General features: G+C 41.4%; 2 protein-coding genes across 2 annotated transcripts; one reads left to right on the top strand and one right to left on the bottom strand.

The window, feature by feature from the left end:
- Positions 1–1,295: 1,295 nt before the first annotated feature.
- On the top strand, positions 1,296–12,193 carry GTPBP4 (GTP binding protein 4). Its single transcript, XM_084205863.1, has 17 exons — positions 1,296–1,427; positions 2,078–2,248; positions 3,458–3,561; positions 3,634–3,770; positions 4,392–4,492; positions 4,878–4,970; positions 5,475–5,666; positions 5,755–5,820; positions 6,502–6,591; positions 6,993–7,103; positions 7,358–7,435; positions 7,544–7,595; positions 8,176–8,276; positions 9,154–9,351; positions 10,186–10,251; positions 11,334–11,468; positions 11,966–12,193. The coding sequence occupies exons 1-17, from the start codon at positions 1,380–1,382 to the stop codon at positions 12,116–12,118; spliced, it is 1,896 nt and encodes a 631-aa protein (XP_084061989.1). The 5' UTR covers positions 1,296–1,379; the 3' UTR covers positions 12,119–12,193.
- A 1,392-nt stretch (positions 12,194–13,585) lies between these two features.
- IDI1 (isopentenyl-diphosphate delta isomerase 1) lies at positions 13,586–19,676 on the bottom strand. Its single transcript, XM_084202152.1, has 5 exons — positions 19,553–19,676; positions 18,380–18,543; positions 17,293–17,385; positions 15,911–16,041; positions 13,586–15,356 (listed from the first exon to the last, which is right to left on the bottom strand). Exons 1-5 carry the CDS (start codon positions 19,645–19,647, stop codon positions 15,039–15,041), a joined length of 801 nt encoding a protein of 266 aa, XP_084058278.1. The 5' UTR covers positions 19,648–19,676; the 3' UTR covers positions 13,586–15,038.
- Positions 19,677–19,872: the final 196 nt, after the last annotated feature.

The raw sequence follows: 19,872 nt of genomic DNA, 5'->3' as shown, positions 1-19,872 counted from the left end.
GAACAGCTCCAACTTTCTCAGCCTGTTGAGTATGCGTGTGTGCGTGTACATGTGCACTGACACACAGTGTGCATGCACCATGGTCCCTCCAGTTCCTGGCAGCCCAGAAACATGGCCACCATGGAGCTCTTTTCCTGTGGCAGGCACTTGGCTTCTCACTCACAGGAACAGAACAGAGAGCCCCCTCAATCTGGAAAATAATGGAGTTTGGTAAAAAGGGCAGACTGCAGTGATAGGATGTGCAGGGTATGATCAGACATTTGTACCAGCCTCTTTATCCCCTTTTCTCTCCATTTCCCCACCCTTTTCCCTCCCTTATCAACATTAATCCCTTGGTCTTCACAACTTTTGTTCTTCCTCCTAACATCCCATATGTCTTTCAAGACATTCTCCGAGACATGACATTCTTCAATAGGGACACTGAGAGCCTGGATTGTGTCCAGAGAAGGAGCTGGAGCAGGGTCTGCAGCACAAGTTAAACAAGGAGCAGCTGAGGGAGCTGGGGGTGCTTATCCTGGAGAACAGGAGGCTCAGGGGGGACCGTACTGCTCTCTGCAGCTCCCTGGAAGGAGGATGCAGCCAGGGGGGCTCAGCCTCTTATCCCAGGCAACCAGTGACAGGACAACAGGACATAGTCTCAGTCTGTGCCAGGGGAAGTTTAGGTTGGACACTAGGAAGAATTTCTTCAGAGAAAGGATGATCAGACACTGGAACAGGCTGCCCAGAGAGGCGGTGGAGTCATTGTCCCTGGAAGTGTTGGAGGAAAGACTTAAGGACGTGGCAAAGTGGCATTGAGTTGACATGGTGGTGTTTGGACTCAATGACCTCGGAGGTGTTTTCCAGCCTGACAGATTCTGTGATTCTTGCACAATCCCAAGGTATTCTTCCAGGGATCCCATGGGTGACCCAGAGCTGCTCCTGGAGATCCATCTGGTGGGTGCCTCTGCTGGGCCACAGCACTGACTGTCAGCTGTGACAGCCTGGGGACAAGGCCACTCGTGGGCCCCCTGGCCCCTGAAAGGCTTTCGGGGTCCCTTCCGCCATCCTTATTCTATTATTAGCTCCTTCATGCTAACGGAAATCAGCCTTTACTCAGCGCTCAACAGGCTGAGGGTGTGTTTTGCTTTCTCGGCCCTAAGGGGCTCAAGCCATGTCTGTCCCGAATCATTACATCATGTAGCCATGGCCAGAACCCTGCTCCCGGCCAAGTGCTTCTCTGGCAAGACCCAGACTCAACCCCAAGCGCCTGCCCCCATCCCATCTTCCATCGTCCCTCCCTCCCTCCCTCACCCGGCCAGCCCGGGCCGGACGCGCGCAGCTCTCGCGAGAGCGCCGGGCGCGCTTCCTTTCCGGCGCGTGGCGCGGCGGTGGCGGTGGCCATGGCGCTCTACAACTTCAAGAAGATCACGGTGGTTCCGTCTGCCAAGGTACGGCCGCGCTCCCCCGCTCCTGCGCCGGCCCCTGCCCCTGCCCTCAGTGCCCTCCGCACCGGGCCGTCCCTCCCGTTCCTCCCGCTCGGCGGCTTCCGAGGACCGCGCTGCCCTCCTGCCCCTTTCGCGGTGCCGGCGTGGTGTCGGCCTTCGCCTCCTCCCCCTCTGTCGGGAGCCGTGGACTCGCCCGGGCTGGTGCTGCTGCGCCCGGCGGCCCGTACCATGTACAGTGTTGGGGGGGTCCTGTCAGAGAAGGTCCTGAGCAGGGATCTTGAGGCCGCGCTTCTCCCGGCGGGGGTGTCCCCCACAAGAATCCCTCCTGTTTTCCAAACCTGCCTCATACCGAAACTCATCGCAGCGTCTTGCTTCAGAATGAAGTCCTCTGCGAGGCGGAGAGAGGGGTTTTAAACTCAGCACGGTGAGGGGAGCTCCGGCAGGGCTGGGCGGCTGGGCCGGGGCAGCCCGCGGTCCATTGCAATAGAAACTGGACAGGAACGTGCAAACTGCCCATCCCCGCCTGCCATAAAACATACGTGTCCAGCTGTGGAGGTACTGAACTCGTCAGCGTGCTCCTCCACCAAAATAAAATTGTTGCTTTTACAGGAACTTGACATTTTGTGTAATTAATCATGTTTCCTCGATTGCAGGACTTCATAGATTTGACGTTGTCAAAGACTCAGCGAAAGACCCCAACTGTCATTCATAAACATTATCAAATCCACCGGATTCGACATTTTTATATGCGAAAAGTCAAATTTACTCAACAAAATTACCATGACAGACTCACTCAGATCTTAACAGATTTCCCGAAATTAGATGTAAGTGTTTTCTCATTTGCTGATTTCTCTGTGCAGACAATTTGGCTGATTTCAAGTACATTTTACTGTGAGTAGTGGGCAAAACCTGTACTGCAAAAGTAGTATGTTCCTTTGAAGAACAGAAGTCTAAGTTGTGCTGGTGGATGGTCATTAAGGGCTGGATTTTACAAGCTTTTAGCTGATCAGATATGTTTGCCAGAAGTGGCTTTTAAATTAAGACAAAATGTAGGGGTTTTGAGTATGTTGTGTCTGCTTATTTCTTTTTTGTGAGTGCATATGGCAATTCTACTAATGTTTAGTCTTCATGAGGAAATACCAAGAAATATAATATATCATATTGCTTACCACCTTCAGGAGTTAATTTGACCACATAAATGTTGTGCTCGGCCCCATAAAGGGTGGGGTTAGAAACACAGTATTAACTTCCAACAACTGCAACTTGTATCCATATGCCCAGTGGGACTTTTTTATGGGCAGTTTACTGCTCAGACTGAAATTATTCACCTATTAAATAGATTTTCTTGATAATTTCATATCCAGTGAGAGTTGGTCCAGAATTCCCAGAAATATCTTCTGGGTTTTTTTTTTTAACATCAGATGATGAAATTTTTTCAGATAAATACGTAACTGTGACTTAAAAGATTTGTACCAGAGATGCCACTCCCTTGAAAAGTTAAGGATTTATTTGAGCATTTAAAAAACCCTTTTTGTCCAGTCTTGTATAGAATTTAATGCAACACTCAGAAAAGAAAAGGAACTAATAGTATTGCTGAGTTTCTGCAATAATACGAATTTCCTTTTAGATACAATTTCTGTTGGCTTCTTGCAGTTTTTTATTTGAAAAAAAGAGACTTCAAAGTTATAATATGAAGTATTTTAGCAGAAGATCAAATGGAAACTCTATAAATAAGTCAAAGGTGTGTTTGCAGGAGAAATTCATAGCAATTAGGATTCATGCATTTAATGACCAAACAGATTATTTTTCTTACATAAGATAGTAATGAAAATTGTTTGGCTTTTAGTGTCATTTGTGTTAGTGTCATTTGTTCTCCAGTCCATTGTCGTAGAGAAAAAAAAAGAACTTACATTGTGTGCAAGAAATAGTCATCTTAGAGTAAGAAAATAGGAGACTTAACATCAGATTCTGCTTTTAACTGCTTTTTAAGTTTTCTGCATTTAACTTAACAAAAGATTCTGCTTTTGTTTTAGGATATTCATCCTTTTTACGCGGACCTGATGAATGTTCTGTATGACAAAGACCACTACAAGCTGGCGTTGGGGCAGATCAATATTGCCAAGAACCTGATTGACAAGTAAGGGCCGTTATCTCTGTGTTTTTGCCCGTGCCTGGGGGATTGTTGGCTGACCTGTGCTTCCCTGTGCAGCGTGGCCAAGGACTACGTGCGGCTGATGAAGTACGGGGACTCCCTGTACCGCTGCAAGCAGCTCAAGCGGGCGGCCCTGGGGCGCATGTGCACCATCATCAAGAGACAGAAACAGAGCCTGGAGTATTTGGAGCAAGGTTGGTGTTACATATGGGCTGGAAAAAGGCACCTGAATTGGATATAAGGTTTATTAGGCTTAGTAGCAGTTAGAAGAATGTGTTTAGTACAGGTTACAGATCCAGGAAGCACAGGAAAGGTTTTAAAATCCCCAAATACTTAGTGCTTATTTCTCAACGAAAGAGTTTTCTCTTTGAATATTTATTAAATTTAATGGTATTAGTAACAGCGGTAAAATTTTTTCTTTGTTTAAAAGTCACAGGCATGCTTTTACTTACCATTTTTTTCACTAACATGTATGTGAAAAATGTTGTTAATGATTTTGCCGACATTACTCCTTACTTCAGACTTATCAGTCCTTCAGGACTAATAAGGACTGCCTGACTCCTTCAGGACTGCCTGACTTGGTGGAGTCATTCTAGCTGTAAGATAGTGGTCTTCATATATTTCAAATATTTCTTAAATTTTATTTTTGTTGTATGTAGATACTTGTGAAGTCTGAAAATTATTACATACTTTCATAAATGATCATATATCAGAAGTGTTACTAATTTTAAGTAAGCAATTCAGCATATCTATAGTTTTTCCATCTCAGTAAAACTTAAATTATCAGAGAAACTTAAAGATTTTTAACGTTTCAGTGCGACAACATTTGTCTCGTTTGCCAACCATTGATCCCAATACAAGAACTCTTCTGCTGTGTGGCTACCCAAATGTTGGGAAATCCAGCTTTATAAATAAGGTATGTGAGTGTTTTTTCCATAGATAATATGGAGATAACATTTAATGAAATTAAGGTAGCTTCTAAACAACTTGATAATAGTTGTGGCAGTGTCTGATGTGAGCAGTAGCAAGTTCAAATGTGTGAGTAGAGGTTCACTGAAATTCCTGGAGGAATAAATGGAAAGTTTTGATAGATTTCACTCTTAAAAATCCTTATATTTTCCAAAATAGCATCTCATTAGCATATTTTCTGATAGACAAATACTTGCAGAGAAGCTAGAATAACCAGTTTTTAGCTCTTTTTTTTTTACCCTGTATCAGAAGCACTGCGTTATAATTAGAATATACTGCTTTCAACTTCAGGAATTTTTAAATAAATGTGTATGACTAAATCTTGTTTTAAGGTTACAAGAGCAGATGTAGAAGTGCAGCCTTATGCCTTTACCACGAAATCTCTCTTTGTGGGACATATGGATTATAAGTATCTTCGTTGGCAGGTAAGAACTGTTACTATTGCAGTTTCTTGAAAGAGTGAGCTGGTTGTAGCCTGATTTGCCTTTTTGCCATGGGAGCTGCATTTTTGTGTCTTGATGAGACATGCTGTGTCTAACAGCTGCTGTGCAAGGTGCAGTGTGCCAAGTGAGAGCAGCAGTCAAAACCTGTTCTAAAAATGTACATGCATGAGTCTGTTTTCAGTTGGAAGGGAGGTGGGAAATGGAACTATTGACTAAAGCCAGATCACTTTTTATCACTCTCAAATTCTGGGCTGGGTAGGGACAGCATTTTCCCTTCCTCTGCAATACTTAGAGTGTTGGTTATGAAACCTCATTCTTCTTCCAATTCTACATTTTCACATTCTCAGTTTGGCCGAGCTCACAGTTCTATTTCTGACTGAGAGGAAAAACTGTCGCTGCCTTAAAAAAGACAATATCATTGAATAATCAAACACATGTTCTGCAATAGCTGATCAGTAACACCTGGCTTGTTGATGTTAATTTTAGGTAGTAGACACTCCTGGTATTTTGGATCACCCCCTGGAGGACAGGAACACCATTGAGATGCAGGCTATCACTGCCCTGGCACATCTGCGTGCTGCTGTGCTCTACGTCATGGATGTGTCTGAGCAGTGTGGGCATAGCCTGGAGGAGCAGGTGGAGCTCTTCAAAAATATTAAGCCACTGTTTGCTAACAAGGTGAGTTTTGTTCACATTATTAACAAACCCTAGGGGTTTATAACATAATAACTTGAATTAAGATTTTTTTTTTTTGCCTTTTTATCAGCCACTTATAATCGTTGCAAACAAATGTGATGTGAAGAGGATTTCAGAACTTCCTGAAGAGAGCCAGGTTAGGATACTTCTCTCACCTGTTTTCTTCTGATGTGTGCTTTGTGGATGATTATAATTTTTATTGGGCATAATCTTTTGCATTATCATTTCTATATTGAATTGCTCTAGTAGTGCAGTGGAAGGTAGCTTTGCAGGTCTTGACCCCATCTTTCTTTAGAACTGTCTAATGTAGTCCTTGCCTGAATATTGTAAATGCCAAACAGAAAGCAGGTTCTTAATCGTTTCAGAAATATCTCATGGTGTGAGAACTTTCAGTTACTGCCTTAATTGGAAGTTAGACAATAGCTTCACTTAATAATCCTTTCAGTGATAGGCACAGTGAGCACTACACTCAGGTCTTGCAGAACAGTTGCAATAAAAGGGCCTGCAGGCTTAAGTCAATTGTATCTACAGGCTAAAGCACGTAGAATTTCTGTCTTTCTCACTCTTTTTTTTTTGTTTTCCCTTGTGGGTCATTTAGAGGTGCTTTGTAAAAAGTAGTTATTTGCTTATAAAATAAGAAAGAGATTAAATAGAACTATAATTGTAAACTTTCCATCATCTTTTTAGAAACACCTTCTAATAAAATAGTAACGCATTGTATGTATTGATATTGGATTAGGATTTCTGGTCTTAATGTATTGTGGTATATTAAGAAATGCACAGGATGTCATTATTTGGGTTAATTTTTCAATTTTAGAAAATATTTGAAGCTTTTGAAGCAGAAGGATTTTCTGTAATAGAGACAAGTACGCTAACTGAAGAAGGTGTAATCCAAGTTAAAACAGAGGTAGGTACGTTCTCTTAGTTTCATCCCAAATGAACAGCTACCATCTTGCTTCACTTTATGAGTTTAATCTCAGTTAGACTGCAGTATAGTGATAAACTTCAAAAATGTTTTCCTTGTTGTGCCTCAGTGAGCTTGAGTGAAAATGGAAAATAATGTTGTAATATTTTTTCTTTAAATTGTGATTTTTTTCTGAGTCCTATTAAAAAATTACATATCTGCATATGTATCTTCCCGTGATGCTTTTAATATAAAATAATTTGGTGCTTTCTTGAGAGTTAGAGGTTTAAGACAAAAAGAGAATAAGATGTGAAGCCAGATGCTTGGGATTGAATGCCTGCAGTGTCATTTGCTGTGTCTAAAAGGCTTTGTTCCTCACCTTACCTTGCCATGTGCACTTTCAGGCCTGTGACAGACTGTTGGCCCACCGTGTTGATACTAAAATGAAAGGGAACAAAGTGAATGAAGTACTGAATAGATTACACTTGGCCATGCCAACCAAAAGAGATAACAAGGTAGGCTACATGTTTACACCATTTAATGTATTTCCCAGTACTTCTTAAGTAGGCTAAGAATTCTGTCATTGTTAATCTGCAAACAGATTCATAATAGAAGTTTTCTAATTCATTATCTGTAAGTGCCTTTCCTGGTGGGAGTTTGGGATTTTTTATTCTTCAGAAATAAGTTACAGTGCAGGTGGTGATTTATAGCAGTGTAAAAAAATTGATGTGAACTTTTCTTTTTTTTTTTTGGGGTGGATTTATTCCAGGAGCGACTGCCTTTTATACCTGAAGGAGTAGTAGCTCGTAAGAAACGCATGGAAGTAGACACTCCCAAAAGGAAATTGGTAAGTGGCATCTCTAAATCAGGAAATCAGCAGTTGGATTTTAAATTTGCTGTGTTAATCCATAGCTTCTAAATTAAATGGTATCTAAAGCCATGTATGTCTTTCCAGGAGAGAGATATTGAACTTGAAATGGGAGATGATTATATTTTGGATCTGCAGAGTAAGTATTAGATAAGAATTGGTATTACCATTATGATTACTAAGCAGTAAAGTGTGGCTATTTCAGCCTTAAGGGGGAATACCTAAACCTGACTCCTTTCAACTAATTGCCAGTGGCACCATTTCATTGCATACTATCCTTCTGTTCCAGAACTGGAAATCTTTACTGATGTGTTTTGTGATGTTACTCAGTTGTTTCCTATTATGGAGTCACAGACATGAAACAGCTGGTCTGATGATTCAAGTGATTTTTTCTTTCCATTCTGTATTATAGTACTTCATTAATTTCTGATGCTCTCTTTGTTAAGAGAGTATCAATATGAGAGAGAACTGCATGTATTGTGTTTCAGCTGGGTTTTTGTTGCCTGCCATGTTTTGGGACAGTGGGTCATGCCATAAGTGAGCAATCTTTGGCAGTTAGGAGGGAGATCAGAAATATTTGTGACTATAGCAGAGGTGCTGCCAGATTCCTAGGGATAGGGCACTTCTTTTGTGTGTGTGTTTTGAGTGTTGGTTTTTGTCAGGGAGCATTCTTTGAAATTAATTTTTGCCTCTTTATAAATTTTTGCTGTATTTTTAAGAATACTGGGATTTAATGAATTCATCTGAGAAATATGATAAGATTCCAGAGATATGGGAAGGCCATAATATACTTGACTACATTGATCCTGATATAATGAGGGTGAGTTTTCCATTTTTTGCTTTACACTTTTCTTTCCTCTTTATCTCTTATTTGTTTAATGTCAGTTGCCATTTGTAGATAAAAAACAAATGTATCATGTGAACCTGTTCTTTTTTGCATTGTCTGCACTTGGCATGGGAAAAGATACTAGTTTTTGAATGATGAAGGACAGACTTTCAGAAGAATGGAAAATTGCTTCACCTTGTCAGAATGATGGTGATCTTACCTGTTCCATTCTAAAATATGAGGTTTGCACTAGAAGTTATATTTCTTTGGTCTTTGACTACAGCTACAGGAATGTAGCTGTCAAACTTTATGTATTTTTAATAATATAAAATTCATTCATCAGATTTATGTCTATGGAGGAAATGGACTGAATGTTCAATTTGTAACATTTTTAGTTAATAGCAATCACTGTTTGGATTTCCTGCTGGGTTGTTAAGGAGGAGTGGTGAGTGCAGCCCAGGGAGCCTGCCCGTTATGCAGTTGGGTTCCTGTGAATTGCTGGTGTTCTGGACTCATGTTGAATGTCAGAAGAGAAGGGTTTTTCAGAGTCTGTTTCCAGAAATGGCACAGCAAGCACAGCTCACAGGACAGCACAGCTGTTTTCACACACTGGGCAGCTTTGGGCAGCCACACAAATTTAGCCAAGTGATGATGTGGAGTGGTGGAGTTAGTCTGCACAGCAGTGTGTCCCTGGGTTCACAGTAACCTGTATCACCAGCTCCATCAGCTGTGGCTCAGTGTGGTTATCAGGCGATGCAGTTCCTTCTTTGAAGGGCCTGTGTGCTGTCATGGCCCAGGACCACGTACAAATGTAATGTTGAGGATTGTAAGTTAAGGATCTGATCTCCATTTTACCTCTTCAAAATCTAAGAAACTGGAAGAATTGGAGAAAGAAGAAGAGCTGAGAGAAGCTGCTGGAGAATATGACAGTGAACCAGAAAGTGAAGATGAAGAAATGATGGAAATCAGACAATTGGCAAGGAAGATACGAGAAAAGAAGAAACTGAAAATCCTGCAGTCAAAGGAAAAAGATGTTCATGGTCCAAGGATGCCTAGAACAGCTAAAAAGGTGAGTGTACAACATGTTCTGTAAAAACATGTTTTGTAAAAAACTCTTGCTGCTATGTAACAACATCATGAAAGCATGTATCACTGTTGGATAGTGGAACTGATGGCTTTTGTTCATACTTGGCCCTGTCACTGCTTGCCTCCTTCTCCCAAGAGTTCTGGTCACTGCTGAGCTGAGGAGGGATAGTAACAAGTGAGTCTTGTGTAAAACTCCATATGTATTGCAGAAAACATTTTTAGTAATATGATTCAGTTTGTTTACTGGATTTTTTCATTGTATATTGTCTATTTGCTTAAAATTCAAATAATGCTAAGAATTAGATAATTACTAAAAATTACAATCAGGTAAAATTTGTTCTGGAAAAGGTGTTGTGTCTTTTTGGTAACCAGGTATCACTCTTTCTGATGGCAGAGTCTCTTCTGACCGGTCCAGGACAATTGCAAAGTAATAAACTGATTACTAGACATTTTGAGAAAATGAATCTAGCTGCTGTTCCCCTCAAGATCTCTTACCTTCTCCAGAGTGTGTGCCTTTTGGGAGAAAAGGAAACGTTTTTGACCAAACTACCTCTCCTTGTCAGCTTCCCCCCAAAAAGGCAAACTAATGATATGATCTTTAGGAAATGTTGGGCCACTGGAGTCCTGTGAATCAGAATTTATGGGTGCAAAAAAATAAGTTGCAAAAAATGAAATGTGAAGGTAGGACATCAATGACCTGTGTGTGGATGTGATAAAGCCAGAAATATATAATGGACTTGTGCTGGTATATTGAGACAAAAAGTAAGGTGGAAGGATTATTTTTTAAAGAAATGTTTCCTTAACTGTGTTTTTACAGGTCCAGAGGAAGGTGTTAGAGAAAGAAATGACTGATCTTGGACTTGACATGACTAATAAAGATGATGTAAGTTTTTGCTGATCAAATGTAATATTTGTGTAAAAGTGACTTAGATTTCTTTGAGCACAGTTGAAATGCATATTATAGTTGGCACAAGAGGGAGGTGGGGTCTATTAAGGGTGAATTAGGAACTGCAGATGAGGCAGTTGGTACTGGAATTTTTTGAGTAATGTGATCAAAACAGGTTGTATAAGCTGAAAAACTAATATTTATCAAGAATGTGCACTGCTTTCTTGCAATTTGTGTAGGATTCAAGAACAGATTTAGCTAAGCATGCTTATTAATTTTCAAGTCTGCTTTGTTGGATGAGACTCTACTATGTCAAAAATAGTAATAGCAATAGATCAGGCCTATCTTTTTATAGTTCATTAATTCCAGGAGCTGTAATTGAAGTTTTTGAGGGCAGCTGGCATCTTTAAATGTAAGGCAGATAAAGTACTTCATCAGAGACTGTCCTTCAGGAGAGATTTTTTTAAACAGAAATTTAAAAACCCCCAAAGCATTTTGTACAGCAAATCCAGCAGTATTACAGCTCCCTGGATCTTGAGATCTCTAATTCTTTAGCTAAACAAGGAGTTGGGAAACAAGGACTGTCAGCATTACACATCAGAAGGAAGCATTTATGGTTCTCAGAGCTGCCATGCCATGTTGATGTAGGAGCAATGTAGGAATGTAATACTTATGCTATAAACATGATTAGTCTTCATGTCTGAAATTCTTTAGGGCTATGCCCAGTGCACAGGACATTAACCAGGGTAGGCTTCATCATTGCTATTTTGCTGTTGCAAAATTGCTTAAATGTTGCTATCCATTAATTTGTATCTTTTAATTGATTAGCTTTGAGTCTACTCCACCCAAAGAAAAAAGCCAGTTAGTAATTGTGGAGGAAAAAAGCTAATATTCACTGAAATTTGAATGTTCCTGTAGGACAGACAGACATGACAAGCATCTGTCAAGGTCTTTATGTTACTATGGAATAATCAATATAATTTATCACAGCAATCCACTTCCTGTTTTTCCTCTTACTCTGATTAGAAATGAGCTGATTGTTTCTGGCTGTAAAGGTTAGATGGTGTTTTCACTTTCAGGCCCATTATGTGAGGAGGTCCCGCAGCACCACGAGGAAACGGAAGCGCGATGAGTCCGAAACGCCCAGGTCGGTGTCGCGCAGTCGCAGCTGCTCTCGCACGCCACGGGATGTGTCTGGCCTCCGGGATGAAAAGGTTTGTTATTTACTTGTATTCACCTGCTGGGCAGCTCAACCAGCATGATCAGACCTAGAGCAGCTCCTGGGAATCTTCAGAGTAGGCTGGCTGTGTTAGTCCAGACTTTGTGCTTGGTCTCCCTGCAGCTTGATCACCTTTTCATTTGGACTCTGTTTCTCTATTTCCTTCTTACAAATAACATGTAATAATACAGACCAAGGATGAACATTTTAATTCTTTATTCTCTAAATGCAAATCTGAAGGAAGAATTCTGAAAACTGTGGTTCCACCTTTAGTGAGGAATTCCAGGGATAGCTTGATCCTTGTTAGTGCCCTGGAAGGTTTTGCTAAGGAATGTTAGTGCCACTTTGATGGTGTCACTGATACCGCTCTAGAGTTGGTATTAATGTCCTTGATAAGACCATCAAGCTCAGTGGGTTTTCTTAAAGGTAAAGCTTGTTACCTGAGTTACTGAGGAAGTTACTCTGCATGTTTGTTTGTTTGTTTTTAAATAGATGGTGAAGAAGGTCAAGATCATGGCAAAGAAAGCTCAAAAGAAAATGAATCGCCTGGGCAGGAAAGGAGAGGCAGACAGGCACATATTTAACTTGAGGCCAAGACATCTGCTGGCTGGGAAGAGAAAATCTGGCAAAACACAGAGAAGATAAGCAGTCTTCTGAATCAAAATTAAAAACTAATCAAAAAATCAAATTTAAAATCAAAATTAAATTTATTAAAACTAATTTCTAGTCCTGTCATCTTTTTTGGTAATACTTGGTGTTTAAGTGTGTGTTTTATGTTAGTGGTTAAGATACTTCAAGCTCAGTATTTCAATATCTTGATGTTGCAGTTACATGAAATACTATGAGAGAAATTTCCCAATTCTAGTGGCAGAAACCATTTATAAGCAGACATAAAAAATACTTTCTTCAGGAAAGAGGAAAGAATATGATTCTGATTCCTGACTTTCATGTATCAATAAAGTATATACTTCTATACAAACCTAATTTAAAATGAGGTTAAATCTAGAAATGTGAACACTTTGTTGAACTACCATTAATAAAAAATGCCTGGGTTCAGTATGGTTTGGATTGCTGCATGCAAGTAATCCTTTGTGATGAGTTTATGTTGCTGGTGAAGGCTGAAACAAGTGGAGAACAAAAAAGCATTAAGAACTACACAGAGTTTGTGTTAGTGCACCAAAGCACAGGAGCAATGCTGCCATTTGACTGAGCTACAGAGTGACTGGAGGAGACACTGCAGTTCTAGTACTGACCTGCTGCCTGTAATAACCTAAAACAGCAGGAGCAGGGAAGGTTACACCTTACAACCTTGAATATTTCAGATTATTATTAACATTTCAGATATGTAGAGAATGAGGATCAGATTGAAATTTTGTGCCAAGCACATGCTGCTGTCATCCTTGGCTTAGCAAGACATTTTCTCTTCAGTACCTGATAGACAAAATTCTGTATCTGCTCAAGGCAAAATATATTGCCAAATGTTAAATATTTTCTTTTTGTCCCTACTTGGTCAATGGCTACATAAAAGTTTGTAAAATTATGCATTATAAATGTGTTGCTTGAACAGTACACTTCAAATCCATGTTAAAAATTAACACATGCCCCCCCCAAAAATAAAGGGGAATAAAGAACCCTCAAATCACTACTTTTTAAAATACAGCCAGCGACTTCACATGTCAGCTTTTTCAGCATGTGTAAATTGATAGAGCTTCTCTCATCTACTTTGAATAAATAAATAAATTCACAATATAAATAAATACAGAATTAAAGCATACTGTAATGCTGCGAAGAAGACTAATGTCAAGAAAAACTGAGGGACCTTGAGGAACTGTAAAGCAAAACTTCTCTTTCAGCTTTTGTATGCACAGGGCTTCTACTTCAGGATCTGTTTTGCCAGCTTTTGCTCCAAGCAGAACTACAAAAACAAAATTTTTTTCCAGTACATCTGTGCCCTGCTGCCCTGCCCACATCATGCTGCTTCAGTGGTGTTTAATGGGCAGGGTGCTGCTTAGAGTGTGGCAACAACAGAGATTATTCTCCATGTGGCTTCACATCTGGAAAGAAAACAACACTCCAAGGGTTTAGGCAAGGTGTTTTAATTATAAAGTTAGATTTTAAAACTATTTGAGAACTTCCCCATTGCCTACAGCTGGGTATCATGGCTGATTGCACTAAATTCAAGAGAGCTGCTACATCACATCACTGTTCCCTCACCTGATATTATTTGCTTTGAAACAATACATCAGTCCTGGCCAATACACAACAAACTTGGCTCTAAAACCTTGAACCACTGGAGGTGCTGGTACATGGAAGCTTCAGTGCTGCAGTCACAACAGGAATGAGAAAGACAAACCTGATGGAAAAAGTTAATTTTACCCCGAATCCACACACAGAATCATTACAACCATGTTTACTTTTAATGATAAATTGGATGACAAACATCCTATTTCATCAGGCTCTGGGAGAACTTAAAAACTAGTTTGAGTAGTGTGCTAACAGAAGAAATCACACTTTTTTGAGGACCCTCCCCCCCCCCAGTCTGTAATTAAAACTGAAGAACCCTTGAGTATTTGTCTTACTGAAAAAGCCTCCTAAGTTACTAGCAATGGATTAACTGCAAGATCAAAAAGGATTAGCTCTGGTACAATTTCTAATTAACTGACATCAAGACCCAGTGTAAGCCCACAAATTGTCAGTCTTGAATTATGGGGTTCAGGGGGTTTGAGCTATCTCGAACGACTATTACAGGAAAAGAAAACCCCTTGTATCAAGATGCCTTGATTTCTGAAAATGGAGAAGAGCCATTTTAGTGCACATCCTGTCTCCAAAGACAGATTACTGACATTAGACAAGTACCACTTACATTTGCTGTAATTAACATTTTTTTTTTAAGTTTGAGATGTCCAGTACTCAACCATCAACTAATCAGAAAAGCCTGGTGGGGGGAAAAGCTCCAAACAGTGTTTATTATCTAAAGCTTTAACACATATGTCAGCACTTCAAAGTCAAATTTACTCCACATAGGCAATCCAATTACTTAAGCTTTTATGGGTTTGCTTAATTATAGAGTACAGTAGCTGAAGAGATTTGCTTTCTGCAATTAAAAATAATCCTAATTACTTTGAATTGCTTTTTTCTTCTGGCAGTTCTTCTCAACATCACAGCAGAGCCCACAGTCATGTGTAATCATTATTTAATGTGTGGTTGAGTTCAATGGGAACACCCCAGTCCTCCTACCTGAGCTGGGCAGGAGGTGCCTGGGCTCCCTCCCAGGTGTGCAGGGCTCACACCGGCTGAGGATCTTTCACCAGGCACTGGAGGAAGAGGAACCCAGGGGCTTCATGCTACTGTAACCCATTTTACATGAGATCATAACAGGCTCAAGAGAGCCAAGGATGAGGGAGAAGAGGTGACAAAGACAGAAGAAAAAACATTGGCTATGACAACATCTGTATAAATTAAACATGCTCCATGTGGAACAATTCTCTGCACATACATAATGATTTATCAGTGTTAATGACACAACACATCACTGCTAACCTTCAGCACCTTTTATCCCAGCTATTCACATTCGGTGTATTTTTTCATGCTCAACAAATTTGTTCAAGTTATTCAAGTTATCCCACCATTTAAAAAGAAAAGTCTCTGCTATCAGCTTGAACCATGGAGTAATCTTAACTTCATTCCTGGCAGCTTTGTCCAAGAGCTGTTTCAGTTCTTTCTGTGTCACATAGCAGTAGCTTTGGATCTCGTTGGGGTCAGGATTCAGCGTCACATCCTTCTGCACAAATAAGATATAGTCTATCTCATGTTCTCCCCAGATGCCATCAGACTTGGCCTTGTAGTGAATTCGAGTCAGGTAGGAGATTTCTTCTGGAGGAACCTACAACCAAAACACTTGTCAGAAGTGCCAGACCAGGAGAATTGCACTGCTGGGCATTGCAGTACAATTTATCAGCTATTATCCTCTTCCTTAGAAATTATTTGTTCCAAAGTGTACAACTGCAATGCACTTTTTCACAAAGAATTACTAGGAAAAAAAAAAAACAAAGCAGTTTGATGGCATGATTGCACAGCATTTCTCTAGCCAGACTCACCTGGTAATACTGGGAGTGTATTTCTCCTATATGGCATGTTTTAAATAATGTTTACCAGACTTCATTGCACACTCACTGAGCACTGGTGAACACAAACACTTGCACATACCCCTCACCACCCAAGGAAAAGAGCTGACAACCACCTGAAGTCAAGGTCAGAACCACATACTGACAGACCAAGTGTAACCCTGCCCTCCAGGAATCTCTGGAAGTTCACTCACTTCTCTGCATCTCCTAAGATAAGTTCATTTTTAGGTTTGAGGCTGACTCTGTCTGCCAGACAGAGTCTGTAAGCTGGCAAATACTGGCAAGAATTCCTGTTTCTCCCTTCTTTCTTTACCTGCTCCATGGGAATTCCCAGCTCTGCTTTCAGCCGTCTCTGTGCTGCTCTCCGAACACCAATGGCATCATTTTCTTCCAGTTCTTGAGGATGGCTTAGAGGGTGACTGCAACAAGTGTTGGTAAAACAATCTGCAAAAGTTTGGATCAGTCCATTTTTGACACATATAAGGACCTGGGAAAAAAACCCAAAAACCCAAAACACCAAAGTCCCCCAGAGACAGAGGCCAGTTATTCACTTCATTTCTGTTTTGCAGAGAAGGGTCACAGAAAGGGGATATTTACAACTCTTATTTTCCTTTACATATTTTGCACTGGGATTTGCCTCTGCCAAGCACTACTTTGCAGGCTACTGTTTGATCTCACGAGGACAGGCATTCTTATCCCCAACACATCTACTTAGAGAGCCAGTCTATAAAGACCTTGTTTATCTCTCAAACGCTAATTAAAATTACTTTTGGGAGTTCATATGTAACAGAATAATGAAAATATTCCCAGAGCTTCAACAACAGCTGGCAGTAAGTAGAATTAAATACAAAGTTTATATCTGTGTTTAGAGGACAACCAATCCATGCTCTGTTTCAACCTTTTGTCTATAAAAGTCAAGCTCAAAAGCAAGTAAAATAGAGTTAGAAAATCTACAAACCACATTTAAGCATTTAGACTGGTTAGCAGAGAAGAAAAACAATTAAAACCAATCTCTAAAGTAAAGATTCCCTTGGAAAAAAGAAAAAGGCCTTCCTTCCTCAAGTTGAAAACACTTGATTTTGTTTTCCACTGAAAATTCTGCAACTGACAACTTCCCACTCCCTCCAGCATGCCTCATGTAAGCTGTTTCTATTTGATCCCCTCCTTATTTTTATGCCTCTCTATTTGCATTTCACACTAATAGTTCAGGAGTGTCCAAAAGTCATGCACTGCATGGTTTGGCCACACTCCTGCCTCACTTCTGGCAGAGTTAAACAAGTGTTTGTTAAGACAACACAAACAAAGGTCCACAGATCTCCCAGGCACCAGGGCTCTGCTGCACATCAGCTTTTACCAGTGCAATGGGACACTCTCCACAACCACCAGAGCCATTTCTTCAACTCTAATAAATGTATTGCAGCAGAGAGCACACCCTCTGCCCTTGCATCAACAGGATCAAACATGTCAGGGACAACCATTTCCCAAGAATATATATATAACAATACACAAGCATTCCCATTATCTTACTTCACCCACAAGGTATTTTGAACTCTCAAAAGTATTGGAAGAACGGCCTCTCCCAAGTAGTAAATTCTAACACCTCAGAATGAGTTCCACTGCAGGACTGGATTGACATTTTTTTAAAATATTGATCCAAATAAAACATTTATATAAATACAATGTTTCAGTACTAACCTGGAAATGTAATTTTTGCATTTGACCTCTGCTGCAGCAGCAGTTTATTTTCTGTATTAAATAAGAAAACACTGAAAGCTCGATGCAGTAAACCTAAAAATAAAAAAACCCAAACAACAAAACTGAGATGTTTAATACAAGAGAAAAACACATACGAAGACAGTTAAGGGCTTATAATGGACTCATTTTTGCATAATCCAATTTAAAATTAATATATGTTAAAAACTAGGGATTTGATAAATAACTCAAGAGCTATAATTCAGGTTTCTAAATCAGCTTATGCAAAACACAAAATTAAGAAGAGCTCCTAGAACAAAAATACAAGAGAGGAGCTCTTCTAAACTCAGTTCACCATTCTAAATGTGCACCCTTGGGCAAGCTTCCAAGGAGAGCTTGGCACCCATAAATTTACAATCAAAAAGAGATGACTCAAAAATTCCTAAAAAACTGAATTTCAAGACACTTCAATAATTGCAAAAGCAGAACAAAAATAGGCTCCTATAAAACCAGTATATTTGCTGTTTTCTTCACCTTTTGAGTCTGTTACTCCTCACTCTTCAGGAGGAATACTCTTTCCCTAACTACATAAAAAGAGGTCACACACTACCATGAGAGACTGTTGAATCTGACCAACCTCAAGTAAACCAAATTCAGTTAAACTCTTTCAACTTGCAGTGTTTGAAGTAGAACTCTGGGTGAACTACTTAAAAATGAAATCCTTTTCTACTTGAAAAGAACTCACCAAAGAAGCAAACAGCATTCTTTAGAAAAAGCTACATAGAACCAGGTATCCATAATAGGAAAAAATACTGCTTTATCTTCAAAATGTGATTATTAAAAATAAGAGTCAAGTTTGTATGTGCAATCACACATTTCTCTCCTTTGCAATTGCCTCTAATTGAGTGTTCTCCATTCTGCAGAATTTAACACTATATATTTTATGCTGAGGAGGAAGGGCCTAAGAGGAGGTACTTGCTCTGGTTTGATCCAACACTCACCTGAGATCAAGGCTTTAATTTAATCATGACTATGCTTCTGAAAATATTTATCAACTTAATGGTTCAATTAGGAGATAAGCAAGCTGTACCTTTGTCAATGTTTTCATTCAAGTGACAGTTTTTCTTGGTCTCTGCTCCAATCTTGTTGTCATTTTCATCAATAAGGATGCACATCTCTGCCAAGAGCTGCACCTGCTGCTCATCCAGGTGATCTGTGTTTACTTCAGGCATCCTGATGGTAGCACACGTTCCACTGAACACAGACAATGAAAAGTCATTCACTAAAAACAACAAGGTTCTGGGCAGAGTGTGAGAAATAACCTAATGGCTTGTTTCTCTGACATGGTGTAAATTGCACACCAATTTTATTTTGAGAGGGTTTTTATGCTTTTAGCTTCCTGAGGTTTCTTATCCACAATACAAACCACATAGCAACACCTGGCAGGTGTTTTATTTCTCAGGAAGCCCTTGCAGCAGCTGCTGCAGGACAACCATGCTGAGCCTAACATTTTTATGGGCTGTCAGTGGCAGGAATTCCAGTTCCAAAGTTCAAGCTGTGCACCAGCTCTGGCTGCTTTATAACGCCAGGCATCCTGTGCATGAGGATTTCTCCTTTCCACAGTCTTTAAAGGCTCGGGAACACGGTTTCAACCCGAGGCACCTCCAAAGCAACACCTGCCCTGCCCGAGCCTCTGCTGTCGCGGGCGTGCCCAAAGAACCCTGACCGGCTCAGGTCGGAAGGGACCGCAGGGGTCACCTGGGGACCGCCCTGCTCTGCCGGGCTCACCCCGGCGCACACGGCACAGGATTGCATTCAGACAGCTCTGGAGCATCCCGGGAGGGGGCTGCACACCGACTCCTGTTCCACTGCACCTACACGGGAAAGGAGAAAGGAGCTCTTCCTCACGCTCAGGGGCGAATTCTGTGCATCTGCCCCTCGCCTTATTGCTCAGCAATGAGGACCATTCCCTTGGCACCCTCCCACGGATATTTATAGATATTAACGATGTCTCCTCTCAGCTGTCTCTCCTCAAGGCTGAACAGACCCAGCTCCCTCAGCCGTTACTTCCAAGAGATGTGCCAGTCCCTTCACGACCGTCGCTGCCTTCCGACAGAGCCGCTCCGGGAGCCCCACGTCTCTCGGGTACGGAGGAGTCCGGAACCGGACACAGAGTTCTGGACGCTCCTCGGCAGGGCTGAGGGGCAGGGTGGCCGCCCTGGGCCCGCCCGGCAGCTGTCCCCGTGTCCCGCTCCCCGCTCACCTCGCTGTCCGTGCGCTCGGCCCCCGCCGCTCTCCCCTCACGCCGGGGCCGCTCCGAGGGGCCGCGCTCCCGGCCCGGAGCAGCGCGCGCCACATCGCTCGTCACAGCTCGCCCGCCAATGGCGCCGCCGCCCGGCGCTGACGTCACCGCATCGCCCGATCGCCCCACTGCGGCGCGGGGGGCGGAGCCAGCAGTGACAGGAGGGGGAGGCGGAGGGCGCGACCAATCGCGACAGAGCTCCCAGAGGCGCTGGCCAATAGACACAGGGAGCGGCGGCGAGCTGGCCAATGGGCGCGGGGCGGCGCGGTGGGCGGGGCGTG

The sequence above is a fragment of the Fringilla coelebs genome (assembly GCF_963513975.1).
Source record: "Fringilla coelebs genome assembly, chromosome: 1".
NCBI classification, from domain to species: Eukaryota; Metazoa; Chordata; class Aves; order Passeriformes; family Fringillidae; genus Fringilla; species Fringilla coelebs.
This window is presented reverse-complemented; position numbering and strand designations above follow the sequence as displayed.